This window comes from Manduca sexta, chromosome 27 (assembly GCF_014839805.1).
Source record: "Manduca sexta isolate Smith_Timp_Sample1 chromosome 27, JHU_Msex_v1.0, whole genome shotgun sequence".
NCBI lineage: Eukaryota > Metazoa > Arthropoda > Insecta > Lepidoptera > Sphingidae > Manduca > Manduca sexta.
Window position 1 is genome coordinate 1,155,719 of NC_051141.1, and position 21,207 is coordinate 1,176,925.

General features: G+C 38.9%; 1 protein-coding gene across 5 annotated transcripts in view; it reads left to right on the top strand.

Moving 5' to 3' along the window:
• LOC115455172 (protein furry) overlaps nt 1–21,207 on the top strand; it is a 243,803-nt gene that overhangs the window by 201,036 nt on the left and 21,560 nt on the right. For all 5 annotated transcript variants that reach the window (XM_037444170.1, XM_030183856.2, XM_030183861.2 and 2 more), the window contains 19 exons: nt 1,973–2,090; nt 3,390–3,571; nt 7,155–7,271; nt 7,489–7,658; nt 9,242–9,337; nt 10,036–10,230; nt 10,998–11,164; nt 12,692–12,947; nt 14,270–14,392; nt 14,458–14,561; nt 14,865–15,068; nt 15,195–15,392; nt 15,587–15,766; nt 16,091–16,219; nt 16,454–16,588; nt 16,838–16,982; nt 17,826–17,989; nt 18,803–18,877; nt 20,627–20,800. In XM_037444170.1, the coding sequence (XP_037300067.1) occupies nt 1,973–2,090; nt 3,390–3,571; nt 7,155–7,271; nt 7,489–7,658; nt 9,242–9,337; nt 10,036–10,230; nt 10,998–11,164; nt 12,692–12,947; nt 14,270–14,392; nt 14,458–14,561; nt 14,865–15,068; nt 15,195–15,392; nt 15,587–15,766; nt 16,091–16,219; nt 16,454–16,588; nt 16,838–16,982; nt 17,826–17,989; nt 18,803–18,877; nt 20,627–20,800 (2,932 nt within the window). The remainder of the gene's footprint in view (nt 1–1,972; nt 2,091–3,389; nt 3,572–7,154; nt 7,272–7,488; nt 7,659–9,241; nt 9,338–10,035; nt 10,231–10,997; nt 11,165–12,691; nt 12,948–14,269; nt 14,393–14,457; nt 14,562–14,864; nt 15,069–15,194; nt 15,393–15,586; nt 15,767–16,090; nt 16,220–16,453; nt 16,589–16,837; nt 16,983–17,825; nt 17,990–18,802; nt 18,878–20,626; nt 20,801–21,207) is intronic.

Here is a 21,207-nt window from a genome sequence, read left to right on the forward strand (position 1 = left end):
ATATCGTTCGCGACTGACCGCATCATTCATTTTAAAGGTTTTGAATAGATAATTGTCTACATCAAACACAGCATGGTGAGCTCAGGAAAATAATGTTTATCCCGCGCATGCCAGTTTTTTTGAACATGCGTATTACAAAATTAAACAATGTCCCAGATGTTGGAACCAATTCATTAAAATCAGCGACAAAACATTACGTTCCTCTGAGATTGAAATCGATTGATTAGTACAAGCCATTTCGGTGCGGATTTACAATTGAACAATACAGTCCCAGTAAATGTATTAATTTGTCATACGACGTGTGTGCACAGACAGTACGGACAATAGAGCGTCCGATTGATACGACAACTGAAACTAACGCGTCACGTGATCCAGGTAATGGTGGCGGCATTGTCCTGACTCCTGTCGAGCAACGACCCCAGCGCCGGTATTGTTCTACCGACAATAAACAACAGACGTTGCCTTTACTCTCGACAAATTAACAGCAAAGCCTTTGAATCTCTGACATCGATAACTTATACCAGAAATAATTCCCCACCAGTCTGTTGCCATGCACGTAAAACCGATATCTCTTCACAATAACGCTGCGTTGCCACGTCTCGACTGGCGGCACCTTAATAAAATCATAATATAAAATTTCGTGAAATTCTATCAATATTACTGAATGTCACACATAAAACATTATGTCTATGCCAAAAGTTTTGTTATCCTGAACGCATAGTCCTCTGATTGTCTTAATAAATCCACGTGACCCATTACACCAATCGAAAGTTAGTCCAGGCACAGACAGTCGCCGTCTTTATATCAAAACATTGTGTCATTTGATCAATTCCTCAGCCAATATGACTGGATCAGCCGCAGGACAAGGGGCGGCTCGCTAATTGGATTCAGTTGCTCCAACGCTATACAAATGAAGCTGCCAATTAAATTCGCACGTAACAATTTGTGGCGCGACATGCCAGGTAGCTCGCCGGAGGGCGGACAATCGGATGTCAGAGAGGAAGTTCATCCGCACTCCGCTGCATACGATACTATAATTTGTGCGGATCCAATTCGGAAGGCCCCGCGATTTGTTACTGTAGATTTTTTGCTGTATTTTCGGATATGTATAGCGGGATAGATACTCTTTCTGCGCAAATTAGATCTTCATTAACTGTAACTGTGTCAAAGATTTTAAGTTCTATTAAAACATAATACTAAATTATTATTAGTGGTCATCGATTGAGAACATAATATTATTAATATGAAAATGTATAATTTTAACAGATGATACTTCAAAAATTATCTTAATTATTACAGTACAGACCGGTGGCGACGGGTCTATAGAAGTTAGAACACGGTTGATGATGTAAAATCTAATTATGATTAGAACGATTTGCCGATTAGTACTCATTAATGCATATTAGTCCCTCTATGTTATGTCGGGTTCACTTTCGGAAAATGTCCCCTTTCGCCGCTGGTATAGACACCTTTTATTTTAACTAATTAATTGTATACGCATTATCCGGTCCCCCATTATTTGACATGAATCAGGAACATAGTGGAAAATTTGCAAAAAAGAATAGGAAACGATGTTATATCACCCGACCTGCCATTTGATGCAACCTAGGTACATTATATATTTTATTCATAGTTAATACTTTGCACTGAAAACCTAATTCCAGATTAATAACGCGTTCAACTGCGATTTTTACAAACCGATGGCTCCCACGCAGTAAATGAGTTGTTAATACAAAAGCTATGATTTTACTGGGGACTCGTTTTAATGAACATTATTCTTTTAGTAAATATTTAAAAACAAATTCACTACCTATATTTTTAAAATCAATAATTATAAAATATACTTTTACGACCGACAATATGCCTTTGAGCCGTCGAGTTCCTTTCTGCCGTTGCTGCTTGCGAGAAATAGGACAGAGATAGTATATTTCGTTATGTGGAGTACTGATAACATATGCTACTTCTCCACCAGCGCCAAGGCTGCGGAGGCGAGCTGCCGCATGCAGGACAAGCGCGCATCGGCGCCGCCGTGCTCCACGCCGCCCGCTGACGACGACCAGGCGCCGCCCGCGGACGGCGACGCTACTCCGGTACGTGTCCGTATATCGACAATCTTGCTTCCATACAGACGTAAAGAAGCAATAAACAGGTTGAGTACAATAGTACTAGTACCTAATAGGGTGGACCTTCATTTCATGACGTAATTCCGAAGTTGAAACAGGAATGAGTTTTAAGAATCTTTTTGAACATCTCCGGCGCCTTTATAAAATTAAAAAAAAACAAGGTTGTCCTAATGTATATTTACTTATACAATTTGACCATCATGCGTTGTCGAAGCCACTAAGCATGGGGTTACCACAAAGCTCAGTAGTCGATCCATACTCGTATTTAGAACACGACGACTTTTTTACCATTCAATTACTCTCAGATTACTCTTTGACTGTTTATGCCGACGACAGTTGTTCATTCAGTCAAATAGTGTATCGGGTCTCGAGAATTAAGCTGAAACTGTTTGCGATTCATTTTAGAATGGGATTAACGCAATCGCTCTTCTTTTACATTCTAAAAAAACGTATAAATTATTTCTCGTTATTCAGTATAAAAAATAATGAAGGTAATAAAGATTAATACAAAGGTAGCATATCTAGCTTTTAGTTTACATACATCAATATTTATTATTGAAATACCGAAAAATATGATATCGTAACCTTGAGGTGTGGACTGCGATGTTCCAAGGTGTAATTTTTCAAAACTTGGTTCACCCTTAATTACGGCGGTTCACATCTAACGAAGGCTCGTCAAATATTCGCAGATTCTTTTAAAGTTAACAACAGTATTTGTTACTTGTGGTTGTTCAACGAGTTTTAATTATGTACCAAGAAGTGCTCCAACATATAATGAAGAGTTACGGTAAAATAGTGTTCACAAATTGATTTTGTATGGGTTCAGTGCCGTAACCTAACTCTTTTAGAAATACCTACTCAATAAACACACACACACACACACACAACATCACGCATTTTATCCCCGAAGGGGTATGCAAAGGCGCAACTAGGGCACCCACTTTTCGCCAAGTGTGTTCCGTCCTATGATGTGATAGGGGGCGAGCCTATCGCCATATCGGGCACAAATTCCAGACTCCGGGCTGATACTGAGCAGAAAAACCCAAATATCACTTTGCCCGACCCGGGATTCGAACCCAGGACCTCAGAGCGCTGCCGTACCGCGCATGCAGTACAACTACGCCACCGAGGCAGTCCTCAATAAAGCATTATAATATATCAAGTGTATATTATTAAAAAATGAATGTTGGCTAGTTTGTACTTCTCCACTATGTGTTACCGTGGATTATGCCTAGTCACACTCGCCTCTACATTGTGTCGTTGCAGACGGGCCTGTGCCCGGAGTCGTCGGCGACGCCGCTGCCGGGCAGCGCGCCGGCCACCCCGCAGGAGCCGCGGCTCGATGTGCCCCAGCCGCGCCCGCTGCCCATGCCCGAGTACGGAGGGTTCTTCGCACTCCTCACTGAGTACCTGCCCGACAGCAGCCAGCCCATCTCAGGGTTCCACAGGTCAGTTCACAGACTGGTTAGGGATGTGCACGTGTGCTGTTCTTAACAAAAAGACGTTCAAGCTATAATATGCTGTATCCAACTTCAAACTGTATGACGTCACTCGAGGCTGCCAGCAATTTCAGACGCCGACGGTAACAGACAATTCGATCAAAAAAATATTAAAAGATCACGTCGCAAAAATATAAAACAAGAATATTGGAAAAGGCGTCGCTGAAAAATCCAATGATGCGTTTAACACCGATCTAGCGCAAAGCCAAAAAATAATCCTAAAAGCGTACCACGTGAGATGTTGTTTAATTTAGCGGGTCCCCGAGCGTGCCGGCGCCGCCGCGGGCTCATTCCTCAGGTTAGAGTAACCCGATTACAAACACCGTCGTTAAAACGCCGTCGGGTTTATCCGCGGTTACATAAGTATGTTAACTTGTTTTTTTTCTTTTGCCCTCTTGTTGCACGTGCACATTGCCAGTCTACAAGTTTCTGCTAAGTTACACCTACTGGGCTTCATATTAAACGCACTAATGGGACCATTAGCTCTCATTTTATATGAATTAGTTAACCTGCTTACATTTAAGTAAACACTTCTGACCAGTCCGTTGAACCCAAACAACGCTTTCATTCAGATATCTATGGTATCGTACTATTCTTCACTTTATAAATTCAGTTCGTCTTGGTTTAAAATAACAATATTTTAGATTCTAGTGTGTTTTGTACGAAAGCTGCTACGTAAGAAACCAACGTAAGAGATGACTAACGCCATCTGTTGACAAATAACAGTCTTATTATAATATTTTTTGGTACATGGTAGGTATTGAGGCATAACGTTTCGCCGATATACACAATATGTTGCTCTCCTAGAATTAGAATAAAATAATATAAATAAAAGGCAATTTAATAACACAAAATTTAATGTGCATTGATAAAATTATTATTATTTATCTAATAATAAATTACCATTTGTCACTTTTTTGTTTATATCAAGGTATTTATGGCGAAACTGTATATACTATATATAATACTTAAAATATCAACCTAAAAGTTTTAAATCATTGGTCCAAAAGAAAACTAATTATGGCCGTCATATTTCTGCCTGCCCTGTAAGAGACACAAATAGTATAAATTTCTTTAGCTACAGGAAATCGTCTTATAAATTAAAATTAAAGTTACGATGTTTCCATTTTCTTGTAAGTAATTATCTACTTGACAGTACATACAATGTGTCTACTTGACGATGGATGGCGCTAGTGTCTCATATTTTTTTCTGAATGTTATGGCTTATATTATAATAGTTATTATTTTATAATTTACTTTAAAAAACGTACTAGATCTCTATATAAGTAATTATAAATAGATTAATATATGTACTTTTTAAACAAATTAGTTAATAATACGCATTTCTAAAGTGTTAATATTTTCTTTCTTTCCAAGAAAAAAAAATGAAAATCAATTTTAACTTACTTTCTACGAATGTATTATAAACTGAATATCACAGGCTCAAGACTTCTCATACTTGTGACCTATAATAGACGTTTGTTTCTTCTTTAAGTAATCTGTTAAACTGTGAACAGTGGTGTTGGTTACATTTTTAATAATGGAGTACATGTGTTATTTTATTCTTTACTTGTTTAATGTGTAAGTAACTGTTTCTGTTCGTGTTGAATAAAATACCGATAATAGTTATTTGTAATCATTATTTCAGGAATCCGGTAATTCTAATCAATCTGCATTTTGGCAGCTAAATATTACGTTGTTTTCATTTAGTTGTTTAAATAAATGTAAAATAATAAGTCAGCTATCTAACGGCAGGTGGCATTCCATTTCGCTCAGTGTTAGTTCTCATGTATGAAGGGTTACGAGTCGTGGGTTTTTATTAGTAATTCAATTTTTAATATGTAACTACATATTTAGTTTTTTATCTACATTCATTTTAAATCAGCGACCTTATCAATTGATGTCGACTCTCAATTGAATTGTACTGCCGACTAAACGCAAAAGCGGTATGTCAGGGAAACCTTATTTCGAGATAATCGAAGTTTTGTAAATATAGTTTTATAGTTTTGTATGTAAAACTGAGATGGATAAACTCTTTCAATTTTTTTAACAAGTTCTAAACAAGGTACCGTTATTTATATAAGTTCATTGGATGGGTATTTCTTTAAGCTATCTGATGACATAAGAATCAAGTTTTTGTTTTTTTTTTTTTTGAGATACCGCTTTTAAGCTTAATATGGCAGTATAGATAATGTTTGATTATGAGAATAAAGTGACTATCAGTACGTATCTGTAGTATAAAAACACTTTTACGTGGTTGGTATGGTTCAGGTGTTGTTAATTCAATGCATCAGTTAAAATGAAAAAAATAAAAATGAACAAGAATTTCATTTCAAAAGCAACGGATATTCGACAATAGATGGCGGTTATCTTTGACTGTAATATCTTGCTTATATTGTTGCGATCTAACGAGGACAAAGAATGCAAATCGTACTTCTTGTTTATAAATACGAAAATTTATGAAGATATTTGCATGTTTATAAGTTTGTTAGAAGTAAACTCAGAAACAATTGAACGGATCCGGATAAAATTTGGAACACGAGTGTCTATCGGAGACTGTTAGCGCCATCTTTTGTCCACTAACAAAGGCACTTTTATTTTATTTTATAATATACTAATGGCCGTCCAGGGGTATAAATTCCACCTTCGAATTTAATATATTTGTATCACATCTATCTTCTCTATACCTATGAACTTTAATCATGCCAAATCTCATACTGTTCAGTAAACGCAATATTCTTTAAAAGGGGTACAAAGATTTTTCTTCATCTATCAATATATGGATTCCACGTCTATCTATTTATTACAATCATGATATCAAAAATCAAAACACATTATCTAAATACTGGTAGTGGTAAACCCGCCTTGTAGATGTATTCATCGGAGGTCTTATTAGTCTGCTTCGTTGAAAACCAAAGTGAATTAGTAGTTTACGTTTCGCATGTTCTGTGACATTTTAGAGTGCCTAAAAGCGCCTCTCGTGTCCTCTAATCACTCTTTCTTGTCCGTCAGTCCGTCAGAGCATCCATATCTCTTGTAGTGTTGGTGAATGCTCGTGGACGGTGCGGATCACGACATTGGGTGACCGACTTGCTAGTAAAATTTTATAAATACAATACCATATGTTTTTGTAAACAAAATAGATTCAAATTTTTCTTGGATTATTTCTCGCAGTTGTGGATTGGTATGATAGCGTATACTAATTGATTTCCAGGTAAGAGATTAAAAAAATTATTTTACATGAAATAACAGGCGATCGCCCGAATTCTTTTAAATCCTGGAGGACACCCATGACTCTTCCAGTTATGGGTCGTTCGGAGCGGAGATTACTTGACGTCAGATAACCCACGTGACTTATCAAGCCAAACTGTAAAAAACTAGTACATCATTTTTTGTATCGCCCCTTTTTTTGTTTTATGTTAGCAACGAACATTGGAGGATGGAATTAAGGACAAACTATTTAAAATAATTAGTTAAAAGTATTTTTTTTATATATATAGCTGGTATTATGTATTGAGCATGTTTGATCCAGATGCAACGTGGCGGTGATGCTGCTGTGCGACGTGGTGCTGGAGGGCGTCGAGATCGACTGGTCCATCCACGTGCCGCTAATGCTGCACATCGTGTTCCTTGGCATGGACCACACCAGGTACCGAACCCGGTCTCGCATCACCTCTTCATATACCATATGTCATTATAGAAAGTTATTGTAAATGTTTTTCATTAATCTAATTTATTTCGCAATGCGACTAATTACAGTCCAAGAAAATACGCGACCAAAAGCACTCTGAATACTTGCCACTATAGATTACTGATGGATTCAGAATTGGGTGTACAGATTTTAACATGAAAGTGTTGTGACGCAGGTGGATAGTCCACCAGCATTGCCGGCAGCTGCTGCTGAACCTTCTGGTGGCAGTGGCGGCGCACCACGACCACCTGACGGTGGCGCGCACCCTGCTGGCGAGCCGCTCCGCGCAGCTCGGCCTTGGGATACCACCACCCTCGCTGCCTCTCGTGCACCATAACTTCACCGGTACGATCTCGACTTCGTTACATGTTATATAAGTACAGCTAGTGGCGGGTGTGGGATAGGACCGGCTGTCGACTATCGTATCGCCCGAATACCAAATACTTAAAATGTTTTGTTGTGCTCAAATAATTGGTAAAATAAAGAGATTAATTTATTCTATAATAATATAATTCTCTCGTAATCATTTAAGTAGTTAAATATAATAAATTTCCATACAGAAACAAAAATCTATGCATTTGAAGTATAGTAATTAAATTTATCATAATTTAAGTTGCAGCTTATGGTGTATTAAGACATTTTATTGTAATTTGAATAGAACAACAAAATAATATTCGGGGAAGAAGGTTGCACAATATGCTATATTCGGCGTGTGCCCGAATATACTATTTGTTGCAAGTCTAATTATATGTCTTGGATTATCCCGTAGTTGTTGTTTTAGAAGGCGAATTAGTTTATTTATTTTATTATTTACGGAAAGCTTACAGCTAGATTTAACAATATTAGAAGTAAATAAATATGCGAAGGCCATTTAAAAGCTATCACAAATAGAATATATAGTCCAAGAGTAATGGGGTCGGTAGAACAAATTACATATTTTTTTCGAAAAATCTTAACTAATTAAAAAAGACATAGAATAAAGTGGTGATTTTCATATGCATGAAACTTGTATCGCAAAAAAATATCGCTTAAGTCCATTAACCCGTCGATAACCACCGAGACGTACACATAACAAACTGTCATAAAGTAATTTATAGGGCATTGTTAGGTACAGAACGCGTGTCTGTTTCCACAGCCAGCGCTCGCATCTGCATCTATCAATATACTGATTACGGAGCCCTCTCGACGCGTCACTGACGCTCTGTGGGCCGGGATTGTGTTGTAAATAGGATTGTCACAGACTTGCAAGGGACTGTTACTCCATGCATTCGCCTTTGAGGCATTTTCCGGCACAGGAGAATAGAATTTAATACATACCAATAGGTATTTATACTACGGCATCTACATACAGACGTCAGTGAATATCTCTTGTATTATACTAGCATTTGCCCGGGGCTCCGACTGCGTGAAAAAGATTTTCCGCGATAAATATTTCACCGGGATAAAAGTATCCTATAGCACACACGAGTAATGTAAAATCGATTCAGTACTTCCAGAGATTAACTCCTTCAAACCAACAAACAAACAAACTGTTTAACTTGTCCGCTCTATAATATTAGTGTAGCCTAGCGCGAAATAAATATTTACTGTTAGTGCCGCTATCGCAGATTGCAAATGACATTACTTTTTCAATGAATTTATAATTCCCATCGTTACTCCACACTTTTGTGTCACTATATGGGGTTATGTGTCGTAAAAATTTCCTAATCGTATAACAACCATTAATAAGGTTATTCGATTCTAGAAAAAAAAAACTAAGATATTGATTAAATTCCTTATAATATTTACCAATTTTTTCAACGAGTTATGCCGTTCAATCGAATTTAAAATCGATGTTGAATCGATTTCAAATCGATGTTAAATTGATTTCAATAAATTTATGTTGTTTTCTATAATTAGTAATGTGTGACGTACTATGTCGTGCACAGAGCCGGACGCGGCGTTCGACAAGTACCCGCAATGCGCACATTCGCCGCGCTCGCACGCACGCTCTCTCAGCTCCGACCCGCAGGTGACGCCCGATGGTGAGTGTTTATTATTGGATAAATCCATAACTTTACTTCTGGAGCTATATTTTGTACCTGATGCGATACCAACCGTGACGGAGCATCTCGTTCTGGTGTATTTGGGGGGCATCATCAGCATTGACGATCGAGAGAAGCCAAACATCTCCAAAATGTACCATGAGTACGGTATAATCTTGTTATAATTGAAATAATAATTTTGATAATAATTGATAAATACCCATAGCGGTGCGGCAATGCCTAGTTGACAGTGGTAAGGGTTGCAGAGACGAATGTCGGCAGGTTCAAAACCAAGGGCACGCACCTCTGACTTTTCAAAGAGAGTTCTACACGTTTATACTTTGTAAATTTTTGCTTTAATGTTAAGGAAAACATAGTGAGAAAACCTGCATACTTAAGTTCCGCTATAGAGATTTTGTCAGTGTGTGAAGTCGGTCAATTCGCACTAGGCTAGCGTGGTGGAATAAGCTCGAAACTTTCTCAGTAGTAGAGAAAGCCTGTGCTAAACAGTGGGAGGGTATATAGTAATACAATGCTGATATTATTATATATAGCAATATCCGTATACCATGCATCACTTTCAAAAAAATATATAATGTAATATTATGAACAAAACTTATACTCAAAAGGAGAACTAAAGCTTGAAATGTAAACAGTTTTAAGTAGACAGACAGTTAGTTTTCGATTATTGTGTTCAGGCGAGTGCGACAACTACCCGTCGCTGCCGGTGATAGTGACGGGCGAGGCGGAGGGCGAGCCGGCGCCGGAGCCCGCGCCCGAGCCGGAGCCCGCGGAGCTGCCCGTCGCTGACGTCATCAAGTCGCTCGTGCACTTCCTCGCCAATCGGCCCACGCACATGCCGCTGTGGCAGTACGAGGACATCACCGCCAAAGGTCACTTCACATTTATTTTTTATTTCTATCCAAAAAAATAGGTAGCTTACAAACCGCTGACCACCGTGGTTGATGACAACTCGATGACAGTGATAATACCACTCGAAATTCAGATTAAATAGTAATGCATGGCGTAATAATGCGCTCGTTAAACAGTTATATAGTAAGTACTGTAGGGCTCAGTTTAGCTATTACTATCACAGGCCCAATTACACTGGCTATTGTGTTCTTCGAATCAGAACAAAATGTTGCTTGTCAGCAAGAACGGATATATCAGTGGCGTGGTGATGTTTTCCCAGTCGAGTCTCTCATACGAGTCCTGCCTGGAGTCTCAGTTTTGATAGTTCCTACCATGGAAAGATAAATGTGGTGTAGACAGATAACATATGTAAAAATTTACTGCAACACAAATGTGTCTATTTCTGGTCATACTTACATGATTTTGGATGATTTTGTTGCTTTAAAATTTAATGTTCATATTGATTGTATGATGTGTATGGAAAGGTTATTTCAATCGATGATAAAAATTGTCTACATTATCGAATCGTCGATTTCAATAAATTGTGAATCGTAACGTTAATTTGTCAAAATTTGTTTATCCCGTTCGATTGCGGCGCTTGTTAGAAACAATCAATACGGGCCGAATGTTTACTGACCGAAGCCAAAGCTTCGATTGTGCATTATAATAAAGACAAAAGTAAGAGTGTGTTTGACAGTTACTGTGAGTGAAGGCCGTAAAAGTAATCAGGTATGCGGTATGGTTACAGTGTGGACGCTGCGCAGCTGCCAGCAGATGCAGACGCTGCTGACGCACGTGCTGCGCGTGTTCCGCGAGTCGCTGCCGCACGCGCTGGTGTCGGAGCGCTGGGCGCAGACGGCGCTGCAGCTCGGCCTCTCCTGCCCCTCCAGGCACTACGCCGGGCGGTCGCTCCAGGTGACTCACAAACCTCCGTACACGTGTACGAAACATAAAAACACTAAATACCATCTATTATACACCTACTTCCTACTACCTATTTACCTACCTACTTTAAAATTAATTGTTCTAAGTTTTTAAATTAAACGAAATCTTATAACTTTCGGTTTATATCATAAGTTATATAAATAACTTATTATATTTATATAATTGCACGAAATAGCAGTGATACCGTGGGATACTGGGAACAATATAATAACATTTATTTAGTCTTATGCAGAAATTGCTTAACAAAATATTACAACTAGATATTATAATGATTTAGTTATTAAAAACCTTTTTCTAGTATGAACGAAGCTCCATAGTATAATTACTAAAAATCCTGACATCAGCGTCCTCAAAACATCCCGTGGTCGAGAAACCAACGTGTCAGTCACGTGGTAGTCTCTCGACCGATCACGAATTATACTGAGTTGACATATTTTTGCCACATTCTAAATACCCCGACAATTTTTAAAAACAAATACAAAACTGTTTAAAAATGTTACAATAATTCATGTTTGAAGTAATGTGTCACATAATGTTGTCATATACATTTTTAATAGTTTCTTACACAAATAAAGATAGGTTTATTAAATGAAAAAACAAATTTTGCAATATTTTTATTTATTAAGCATAATATTTGAATAAAACTACTTTCCTACTGAACGTTCTACGGCTACGTATCTAAATTTAACTTTTCACAAAGTATTGTGAATAACATGATTATGCCTATGCCTGTTATACATATAAATTGATAAATAATTATAATTGATTGATTGTACTAATAGTCCCAAAAAAGAAATATAATCTCTTCAAATCTATAGTTGATTTTACTGTTTCATATATATAGTTAATACGTAAATACATATCTAAATAATTATACTATATTTTTAAATATATATTACTATACAAAGAAAGTAAACTGATTGTATTGTATTATAAACATTGTATCTATAGTTATATTATTTTTTAATTTTTCAATGTGCGCTAAAATTCTACATAATTTAATACTTCATTATTGTCAAACGTTACACAAACATACGATATCATATTAAATTCAAAAACATAAACAGAAAAAACGCTTCAGAGCTCTTATATTATTGTCGACTACAAACGTTACCACGTTTAATTGATTCTACTTTTTTTTTAAATTCTACGCTACCATAAATATTATATTGTCTTATTCTTAAATGTGCGAAAAAGCAGACTTATAAATTATATATACTAAAAATCAATTATAAAATATATTACAACATACTGGAAGAAGAGATGTAACATAATGTATGTAATAAATGGATGAGAAGATAACAATCGAACATACTTCAGTACAATGTTAGCATAATTTTGATTAGTTAAATCCCCTTCTACTTGTCCATACAATAACTAAATACTATAAGAGTTTAAATATTTCTGTTGACATAGTATTTTATCAAGTTAAAATAAAATGTATATATGTTTGGTGAGCACAATGTCCATCAACATATATTGTGTATGATTCGCAAGGTGTTTCGTCTGATCGGTGTGGCGATGACGGGGCGCATGGTGTCGGACATCCTGTCGCGGCTGGTGGAGACGGTGGCGGAGCAGGGCGAGGACATGCAGGGCTACGTGACCGAGCTGCTGCTCACGCTCGAGGCCGCCGTCGACTCGCTCGAGTCCAACTTCCGCCCGCTCGACTACATGCGCGACATCTTCAAGTCCACGCCCAACCTCAACAACAAGGAGCCCCACCAACCGAACGGCGCCGCCTATGCGCCAGGTACACCGTTTAGTGTTGTTTTATATTACGACGACGCTTTCGGCGGTGTGTGAGTGTGTGTAACCCAAACGTATCCAATATGCCTATATGTCATAGACCAGCCTTAGTAGTGAGAGTGTACTGGTTAGTGAAGCAATTAATGATGTGTCAAACAAAAAAATCTATATCATAGCGCAGTGATAATATGGTCGAAATTAAAATTCTGTCACTTTTCTTAAGCCGCGCCTGATATACCATAATTACAATTAATTAATCCGGTGAAAAAAAAGTTATTATTTTGCCTGAAGAATCATTAAGTTTTACTTATACTCCATTATAATATTGACAAGCACCTTCAAAACCAACGGGTAAAAGAAAATAAATAACAAAACCCATAGAAATATTGTAGAAATTACCCAAATGAGTCGCAGCCGTCGGGGACAGATAAGAGTCAGTATACACACTAAAAAACAAACCGCAATTATGATCATTTTGAACACGAAAACTAAATAAAGCCAAGAATACGCTAGCATCGGAGCCACGGTTACAAACTTTATTTCGCCTTAAAAGCCTTTGATTGTCCTGGAACAATGTAAAATGTTACCATTAGTACAAAGGTCTTAAGTTTCAGAAGATTTCGGGTAAACGGCTTCCAGTTGCACGGACCTGATGCTAGTGAAGACCAACTTTATCATACTAATATCGGACTCTATTTTTATTTATTAACTGTATTAATTTTCGTTTCATCGGCACTCCACCCGGATATTGTTCTAACTCTGGTGACTCTAAACCCAGTCCGAACTGTTTTAATTATCAAATGATGAGAAAAGTCTTCGGTCATAAATGAGACATTTTTATGATAATAAGTAAACATATTATAAAAATAGAACATACCCACACCCACCACATAAATTTGCATATGGAAATGTAGATTCAATCCAGAATGTAAAGAGTAGTGTCGTGCGTGGTGAACTAAAATAGTTCCAGATAGTGTACAGAAATATATGTGTAGTTTAAAAGTTACCAACTTTTTAGTGTAACAAAATATCTAGAAGGTATTCTTATGCATTTAGAAAGAAAATTGACGATTAAAAGTTAGTGGTGCAACAGGTCGTGAGAGCCAAAGTTGGTTAAGTGTTATTTTTATAAACTACGGATTTTATAAATGTTTTATTTTTATAGTTTAGCAGTATTATGTTCATACTTGTCATATTTTTATAACGTAATAATTGTCACTTTATCACTTTGGCTGCCACTGAAAATATGAAAGTGTTAAGTAGAAACTATACAGTTTGATATCGTTTATAACACAAGTGACTAGAGTTGTGTTGGTTTACGTACAGGCAAGCGCTCTCCGGGCGTGTGCGTCGGCTGTGTGAGCAACCACACTCGCAGCACTAGCTACTCCGTGTCGTACTGCGTGCGCAAGAACAACGTGCAACCGTCCAGCGCGGAGAAAACACACGGTACGTACCGACACTACCAGCGGTACGAATTACACAGCCGTGCCTGAAACATGTCTATTGCACAGATCGGAACCGAACATGCGGCGAGGCGACCAAGGGCGTCTGCTCCAATCTCTGCCGGTCGCGGTCGGCGCAGTCGCTCAAACTGCTCGGCGACACAGCGACACAGGTGAGTTGTGGTTGTACTTTGCCGTCACGAAGCTACATAACGTCAAGATTGATTTTAAAAAAAAGATAAAATTAGATATGGTAATAAAATGCAGAAAATATGGTACTATTGTGTAATATAAAAATTTTGTAAAAATAAATAATTTTGTGAAATCGATACTGAACGCTTTCCGGTCGTCGATAGTAATTTAACCAAGATGACGATGCTATGCTATAAATATATATAAAAAGAAAATGAAACGCGTTGACCGGTGTTAGCATTCTCGTTCGGCAGACATGTAAAGGCAACAAGTGTTTGTATCAGGACGACAAGCTGACGATCCTGGCGACGCTGTTCTGGGTGGGCGCGTCGCTGCTGGAGAGCGACTACGAGCACGAGTTCCTGCTGGGCGTGCGGCTGCTGGCGCGCGTGATGGCGCGCCTGCCGCTCGACCGGCCGGACGCGCGCGAGCGCCTCGACCGCACGCAGGCGCACACCGCGCCCTCGCTGCACGCGCTGCTGCTCAAGGCACGGCTTTATATTAATTATGCGAATGTACACGTTGGGAAAGTCATTAACTGGAAACGGATTTAAATTACAATTTTACACACAGATAGACCATGTCCCGCATTTTCTTTACCGATATTCTCACAGGGCTGCACACATCCGAACACGTACGAGCCGGTGGTGGGCGTGCTGGCGGACATGATCCCACTGCTGGAGTTGCCCGTCATCGACCCCACGCAGTCACTCGCGTTCCCCATGACGGTGGTGGCGCTGCTGCCGTACATGCTCCTGCACTACGAGGACGCGAACGAGCTGTGCGTGCGGGCTGCGTGTCACATCGCTCAGGTATTCGCTACTTTTATATAACCAGTTGAGGTGGTCTGATCATCCACACCACTCAATAGAAGAACCAAATCAAGTTGTACCAAAACCAAACCTATCGGCATCTGTATTGAGCAGTTGTGACGGCATTGCCGGACTTAATTTAAGGATATCGAACAGTCTTGTTTGCGGCTATAATTTTCTATCGTGTGTGACAGTTCACGGCTGAAAAGAGCAAAAAACTGGAAAACCTGGGCACCGTGATGACCCTGTACTCCCGAAGGACGTTCAGCAAGGAGAGTTTCCAGTGGACCAAGTGCGTCGTCAAGTACCTGTGGGACACCTACTCACACCTGTCCCTGCAGATGCTGGCTTTCCTTGTTGAGGTTCTTGAGAAGGTAAGCCCTCAGTACTTATGTAATTTTGTATGTATATAATTTTGACCACAAATAAAACATCAGTTGTTGAAATTACTCAAAGCTGCCTTTTATATCCAGTAGGACCAACAGTAGTAATGTAATGGTTATATCTGCCTATCTCGCTCGCACGCACGCCTTCTTGATATCGATGGCGTAAAATATTAAATCGATTGCTATTTTCTTTACTAGTTTTAATAATTAATTTATTGTTATTTATTTCATAATTTTGTTTTATGTCTTGGTTGTGTCTATTTTTATGAAAGTATTTGATTAAAAAAATCTTAATATTTATTATATTATCAGGGCGCGGGTAACCTGCAGCTGCCAGTGCTTTCGATCCTCCACTGCATGCTATACTACGTGGAGTTGAACGCGCCAACCGCCCAGCCAGTCAACGCTGACCTGCTGCGAGCTGTAGCCAAGTTTATAGATGTGAGTACGTCACTTATCGCAAATGAAAAGACGTGGGAAAACAGGGACTTCGGGGTTCCATCAATCTCACTGAAATTACGAAGCACGGCAGTAAAGCTGCTACTTCACGCCGCATTCCTGTAAATCGGTGATATTGTCATTTATTAGTACTTAACCGGCTTAGTTTTAAGGCCAATCAGTTCTGCTTGGGCAAGTTGATGATAACAGTTGACGGTTGTTGCATCCACATTTCAGCAAGACGGCAACAACTACAAGGAGGCGATGAAGATCCTCAAGCTGGTGGTGACGCGGTGCTCCACGCTGGTCGTGCCGCCCTACTGGGACTCTACGGCATCCTCGATCCTCGACGCGGAACTCCATGGAAAGAAGGTATTATATCCATACTTAAATAAAACCCGCTCTGCGTTACTTCAACCTCGAATGATGAATAATCAAATGTGTTTACACACTATCGATTACCCGTAGCACATATTGAAGTCAGGACCCCAGTATGTAAAGGCATAGTAAACTGGTGAAGATCCATAAACGACGACGTCAACCACAATTAACAGCACAAATGCAATCATTGTATCCGATACTGGCAAATTTATCTAAAACCCTGGTTGTGGTGATTTCCAGGAGTTGCCGGGTCGCACCATGGACTTCACGTTCGACTTGTCGCAAACGCCGGTGATCGGCCGCAAGTACTTACCTAAAGCTGGGAGTCAACCCGCGACTGGACCCAGCTCGCTGTCGAACGCTTCCAGCGCTACCCCCGACAAGGGTAGGTATACTTTACTGGTCTCCTTTTCATTTGTACGGTTCAATGACCCGCATTCTTGAGGGCTGTAGTGCTTGAAGGGGGGTTGTCCTTACCCCGTTTCATATCGGATATGATATATAATAGTTTTTCGATTGTAGTGTTCAGAACTTATAATGCGTATTAGACGTTTAAACGAAACCCAATTTATTTAATAGTTCATTAAAGTTATGCTAACAATGTTATGTCCGAAAATATATATATAACATTAAAATGATCTGATTTTTGTGGTTTTATCCATATTTAAATAACCTCAGGCAAATTATATGAAATTAACATATTACTGAAGATAAAATATAATATGGACAAAAAGGAAGATCAGCTTCTATCTCATCTCATTACTCACCAATCTTCAACCAGACGCAGATCCAGGGGGGCCCAACGAAAATTATTAAAATCAATTAACCCTCTGAACTAATCAGGGTCCAGGAACGCCAACACAAAAACTACTAACTCAAGATCACCCCCCTGAATCCGCGCGACACACCAGAAAACATTAGCTTAACCTCTATGCGTTTGTCGGGGCTGGCGCAATTCCAAGTTCATCAGTTCGATCAGTGCCTCTAGATCCTCCAGGATCACGCGGATCATCGCGGTTGTCTCATCGTCAAAATCCACCATCTCATCTGTAGTCATACAGAAATATCCGAAAAACTGGACGATCAAACACGATAAGAGCAGAATTATTGTTAAGGGAAGAAAGAACGCTAATGTGGAGCAGTCAGCGCAAGCCAATACAATATGAGGTGGTGCGTCATAACGAAGGGCCGGCATGGCGTTAGCGTGCTTATGTGGTGGTGTGCGCAGGGTCGTCGACCTCCCAGTCGGGCTCGGCGTCGACGGTGGTGGGGGCGGAGAGCGGTACCAACAATGCGAGCCAGCCGCAGAGCGCCGCCTCGCCGCGCCGCTCGCTCTCGCTGTCGCCCGCCGACGCGCTCGCCTCGGGCTGGAAGCGGCCCTGGATGTCGCAGGTGAGCGCAACAACACCTGGAAATCAATTATTCTTTATTAAAAGTACATACGTAAGTTAGTGCTCTATTGGCCTAGGGTAAAGCAGTTTTTATGTAGTCTACAGTGATCTCCTAGAACTCGTTAGACTCCCAACAACAAGAAGGAAACCGTATAATATCGACAAATCAGTATATATCAAAATAAATATACGTAACAAAATAGGTTTTACAAAATATTATTCCATCTCATATGTTTTTTTTAAACTTAATATATTCAGTCCATATATTATTTAATTTATTTATTTATTTATTCAATAATTACACCATCGGTTTACCACTTACCTTACAACTAATACAATTAATTTTATTCTACTATTTTCTTATCTTCTTAATGGAACGAATGTATATAAAAAAAAAAAACAAAAGAGATCAGACAGAAAATTTCGTAACAATATTTCTTAAATACTATTTATTACTTACTTATATTTATTTTAAGAAATACTTAAAAGTCGTAGTTTTTTATAAACATAAAGCCAGTACTGGGAACGATATTCCTAACTATACAACGTAGTAAATATCGAGTTATAATACTCTCGCAAAAAAAAAAAAAAAATTTAATTTTAAGTATCAGGAGAATAGCAGCCGATCCCTCGATTATTACTGTCGCTAATAATGTATAACATTGCATTGTAAGTCCTATTGAATTGCACATTAAATATTATAAATTGCAGCAAAGTTTTCCAACTTTGTGGAAATCCCACCAGTAATTGTCCATTCAGTGTCGTAATTGGGCACTTACCGTCGATATACGTTAACGAGCCACCCCTCCCTCAGAGCCGCGTGCGCGAGTGCCTCGTCAACCTGCTGACCACCTGCGGGCAGCGCGTCGGCCTCCCCAAGAGCCCCTCGGTAAGTACACCCCCATAATGACCACCATTCGTACTTATATACCTACTTTTTACAATAATGATTGATTTTTACCCATTGCTGCGTATAGGATGATTTAATAACCACTTTATGTTCTAAGGTAACTCGCATAACATAGTGTATGTTGCCACACGCTTGCACACGCACACCAACATAATGATCCGCATTGTAACCGCTCCAGGGCGGGTGTGTTGGAATCGACAAAATGTTTGGATAGAAGATGTTCAATTTGTCCATGATTAATTTTTGTTTCTCCGCGCGGATAGTTTCGTGCGTAACAATAAACGAATTGGTACATCATTAATGTTACTCAATAACAGTTTTAAATTTAATTAACGCTTAATTTTTTCTACTCTGTTTGGCGGTTCCTCTAAAATATAACTAACGAACTCGAGAAATTAGACACATTTCATGCAAATTTATTATTTTGCCATTGCATATTCATTCCGATGTCAAAAAAATAAATACATGTATCAATGTGATGTCGCTTCCGTATATTACGCAACATTTCCGAACGTTTTATTCGACCAACAACACAGCCGCTCTGCACATGGAACTCCACGCTAGCAAACATCTGTCACGAACGCTTACGCGCTTCATAATCCGCGATGCTACTTCTAAAAAAAATATTGAATTTAAATGCCGTAACAGACAACACTTCTTCACATCCATTTAATTATATCACTAAGGTTCTAAGTCCCGAGGCACGTTGTTATTTTCAATAAAGGCAATCGCTATAGGTGCTCAGCAGTGGGCAAGTATATAATACAGGGCTGACGTTATTAATCGCTATAGAATGAAAAATAATAAAGCAGTGACATTACAACGTATTCGCTCCCAGAACATATGACGTTTTGCAACGGTGCGGGGACTCGAGACGGCCCTATAATTATAGTGTTGACGATTTAACTCACCGTGTCATAATTATTTTGCTAACCGCTTTATAAAGCTTATCACGAAGGAAGGCACCTTCCTATATAATAACGATACATATTTGTTATTATACCTACATACGATCGGCGGTAATGAGAATTTTTTCCCTTTCTTTGAAAAAGAGCATTAATTTTTTTATGAATAATCACAGTACAACATAGTTATAAATATCTTTTTTGCTCAATCGCTCAACAAGCACAAAAATGACGTAAAAAATTAAAATTATTGACACCACAGCAAGACAATTTTGCGCGCACAAATTTAAAAAATTCTTGTTACCTGCGGATCAGGCGTCTATATGTTAATTATATGTAGGAGCACTCACCTTGTACAAGGTAGGTCTGCAATGGATAAGCACCACCACGCGGCACCCGAATGTTACACCAAATATCAAAACTCAATATATTCTTCTCTGAGGAATATTTCAAATATTTAGGACACTAGTTAATCTTAACACTTGAGGAGGCCAAGGTTTGAGCTCCGTGGTAGGTGCTGCAACCTGGAGGGATGGCGTCCGACTGTTTATTCAGCGTACAGCCAGCCCGGGCTGCGGCGCCCGGGCGTATCGATTCATGGTACAGGCTACGAACGTGTTAGTAGGCGTTTACGCACACATAAGTATTTGACAAAGCCTTACCGGCATGGCAACGAGTCTTGGCAATTTCACAATCAGAAAATTTCTCAATATGCCATTTGTAAATTGAGATATTTTATGATTTTTATTTATGATATAAATAATGATAATAAAAACAATAATTATGCACTGCTATGTTATACTTAACTGTATGCTGACTACAGGTGATCTTCAGCCAAAGTTCGGAGCTGCTGGAGAGGGAGTCCTCGATGGCTTCATCTCTGGAGGAGGTGTCCGGCACACCGGGCAACGAGCCCTCGGGCGGAGCGCCCCCTACCGACCATTTCGGAGTGTTCAAGGACTTCGACTTTTTGGAATATGAGAGCGAAAGCATCGAGGTTAGTTCGGTCTGAGTTAGCATATCAATCCATTTACGCAAATATTGAAGTCTAGGACAGGTTTCTTTAGTACGATAGTTGATACAAATAATTGACTATTCATATTACTCAACGATCGTAAACAAAGTAGTGCGGGGGAAACTTTTATTACGTATGAATCTAGATGTCACGCTAAAGTCTTGCCGCGGAAAATAGATATTACATAACGTTATATAATACAACATAGTAAATAGACATTTTAAATTATTGTTTCAGTATGGTAGTACTATTATGTTAAGGTTTCTGATTCTATTCCCGGATATTGTAAATGTCGGTCTTCTACTCATTTAACAACTCAGAAGTGAGCATTGAGGTTAGTTTCATATCTCGATGGAGATATATGTGCACATATTATATGTCCATTTAAT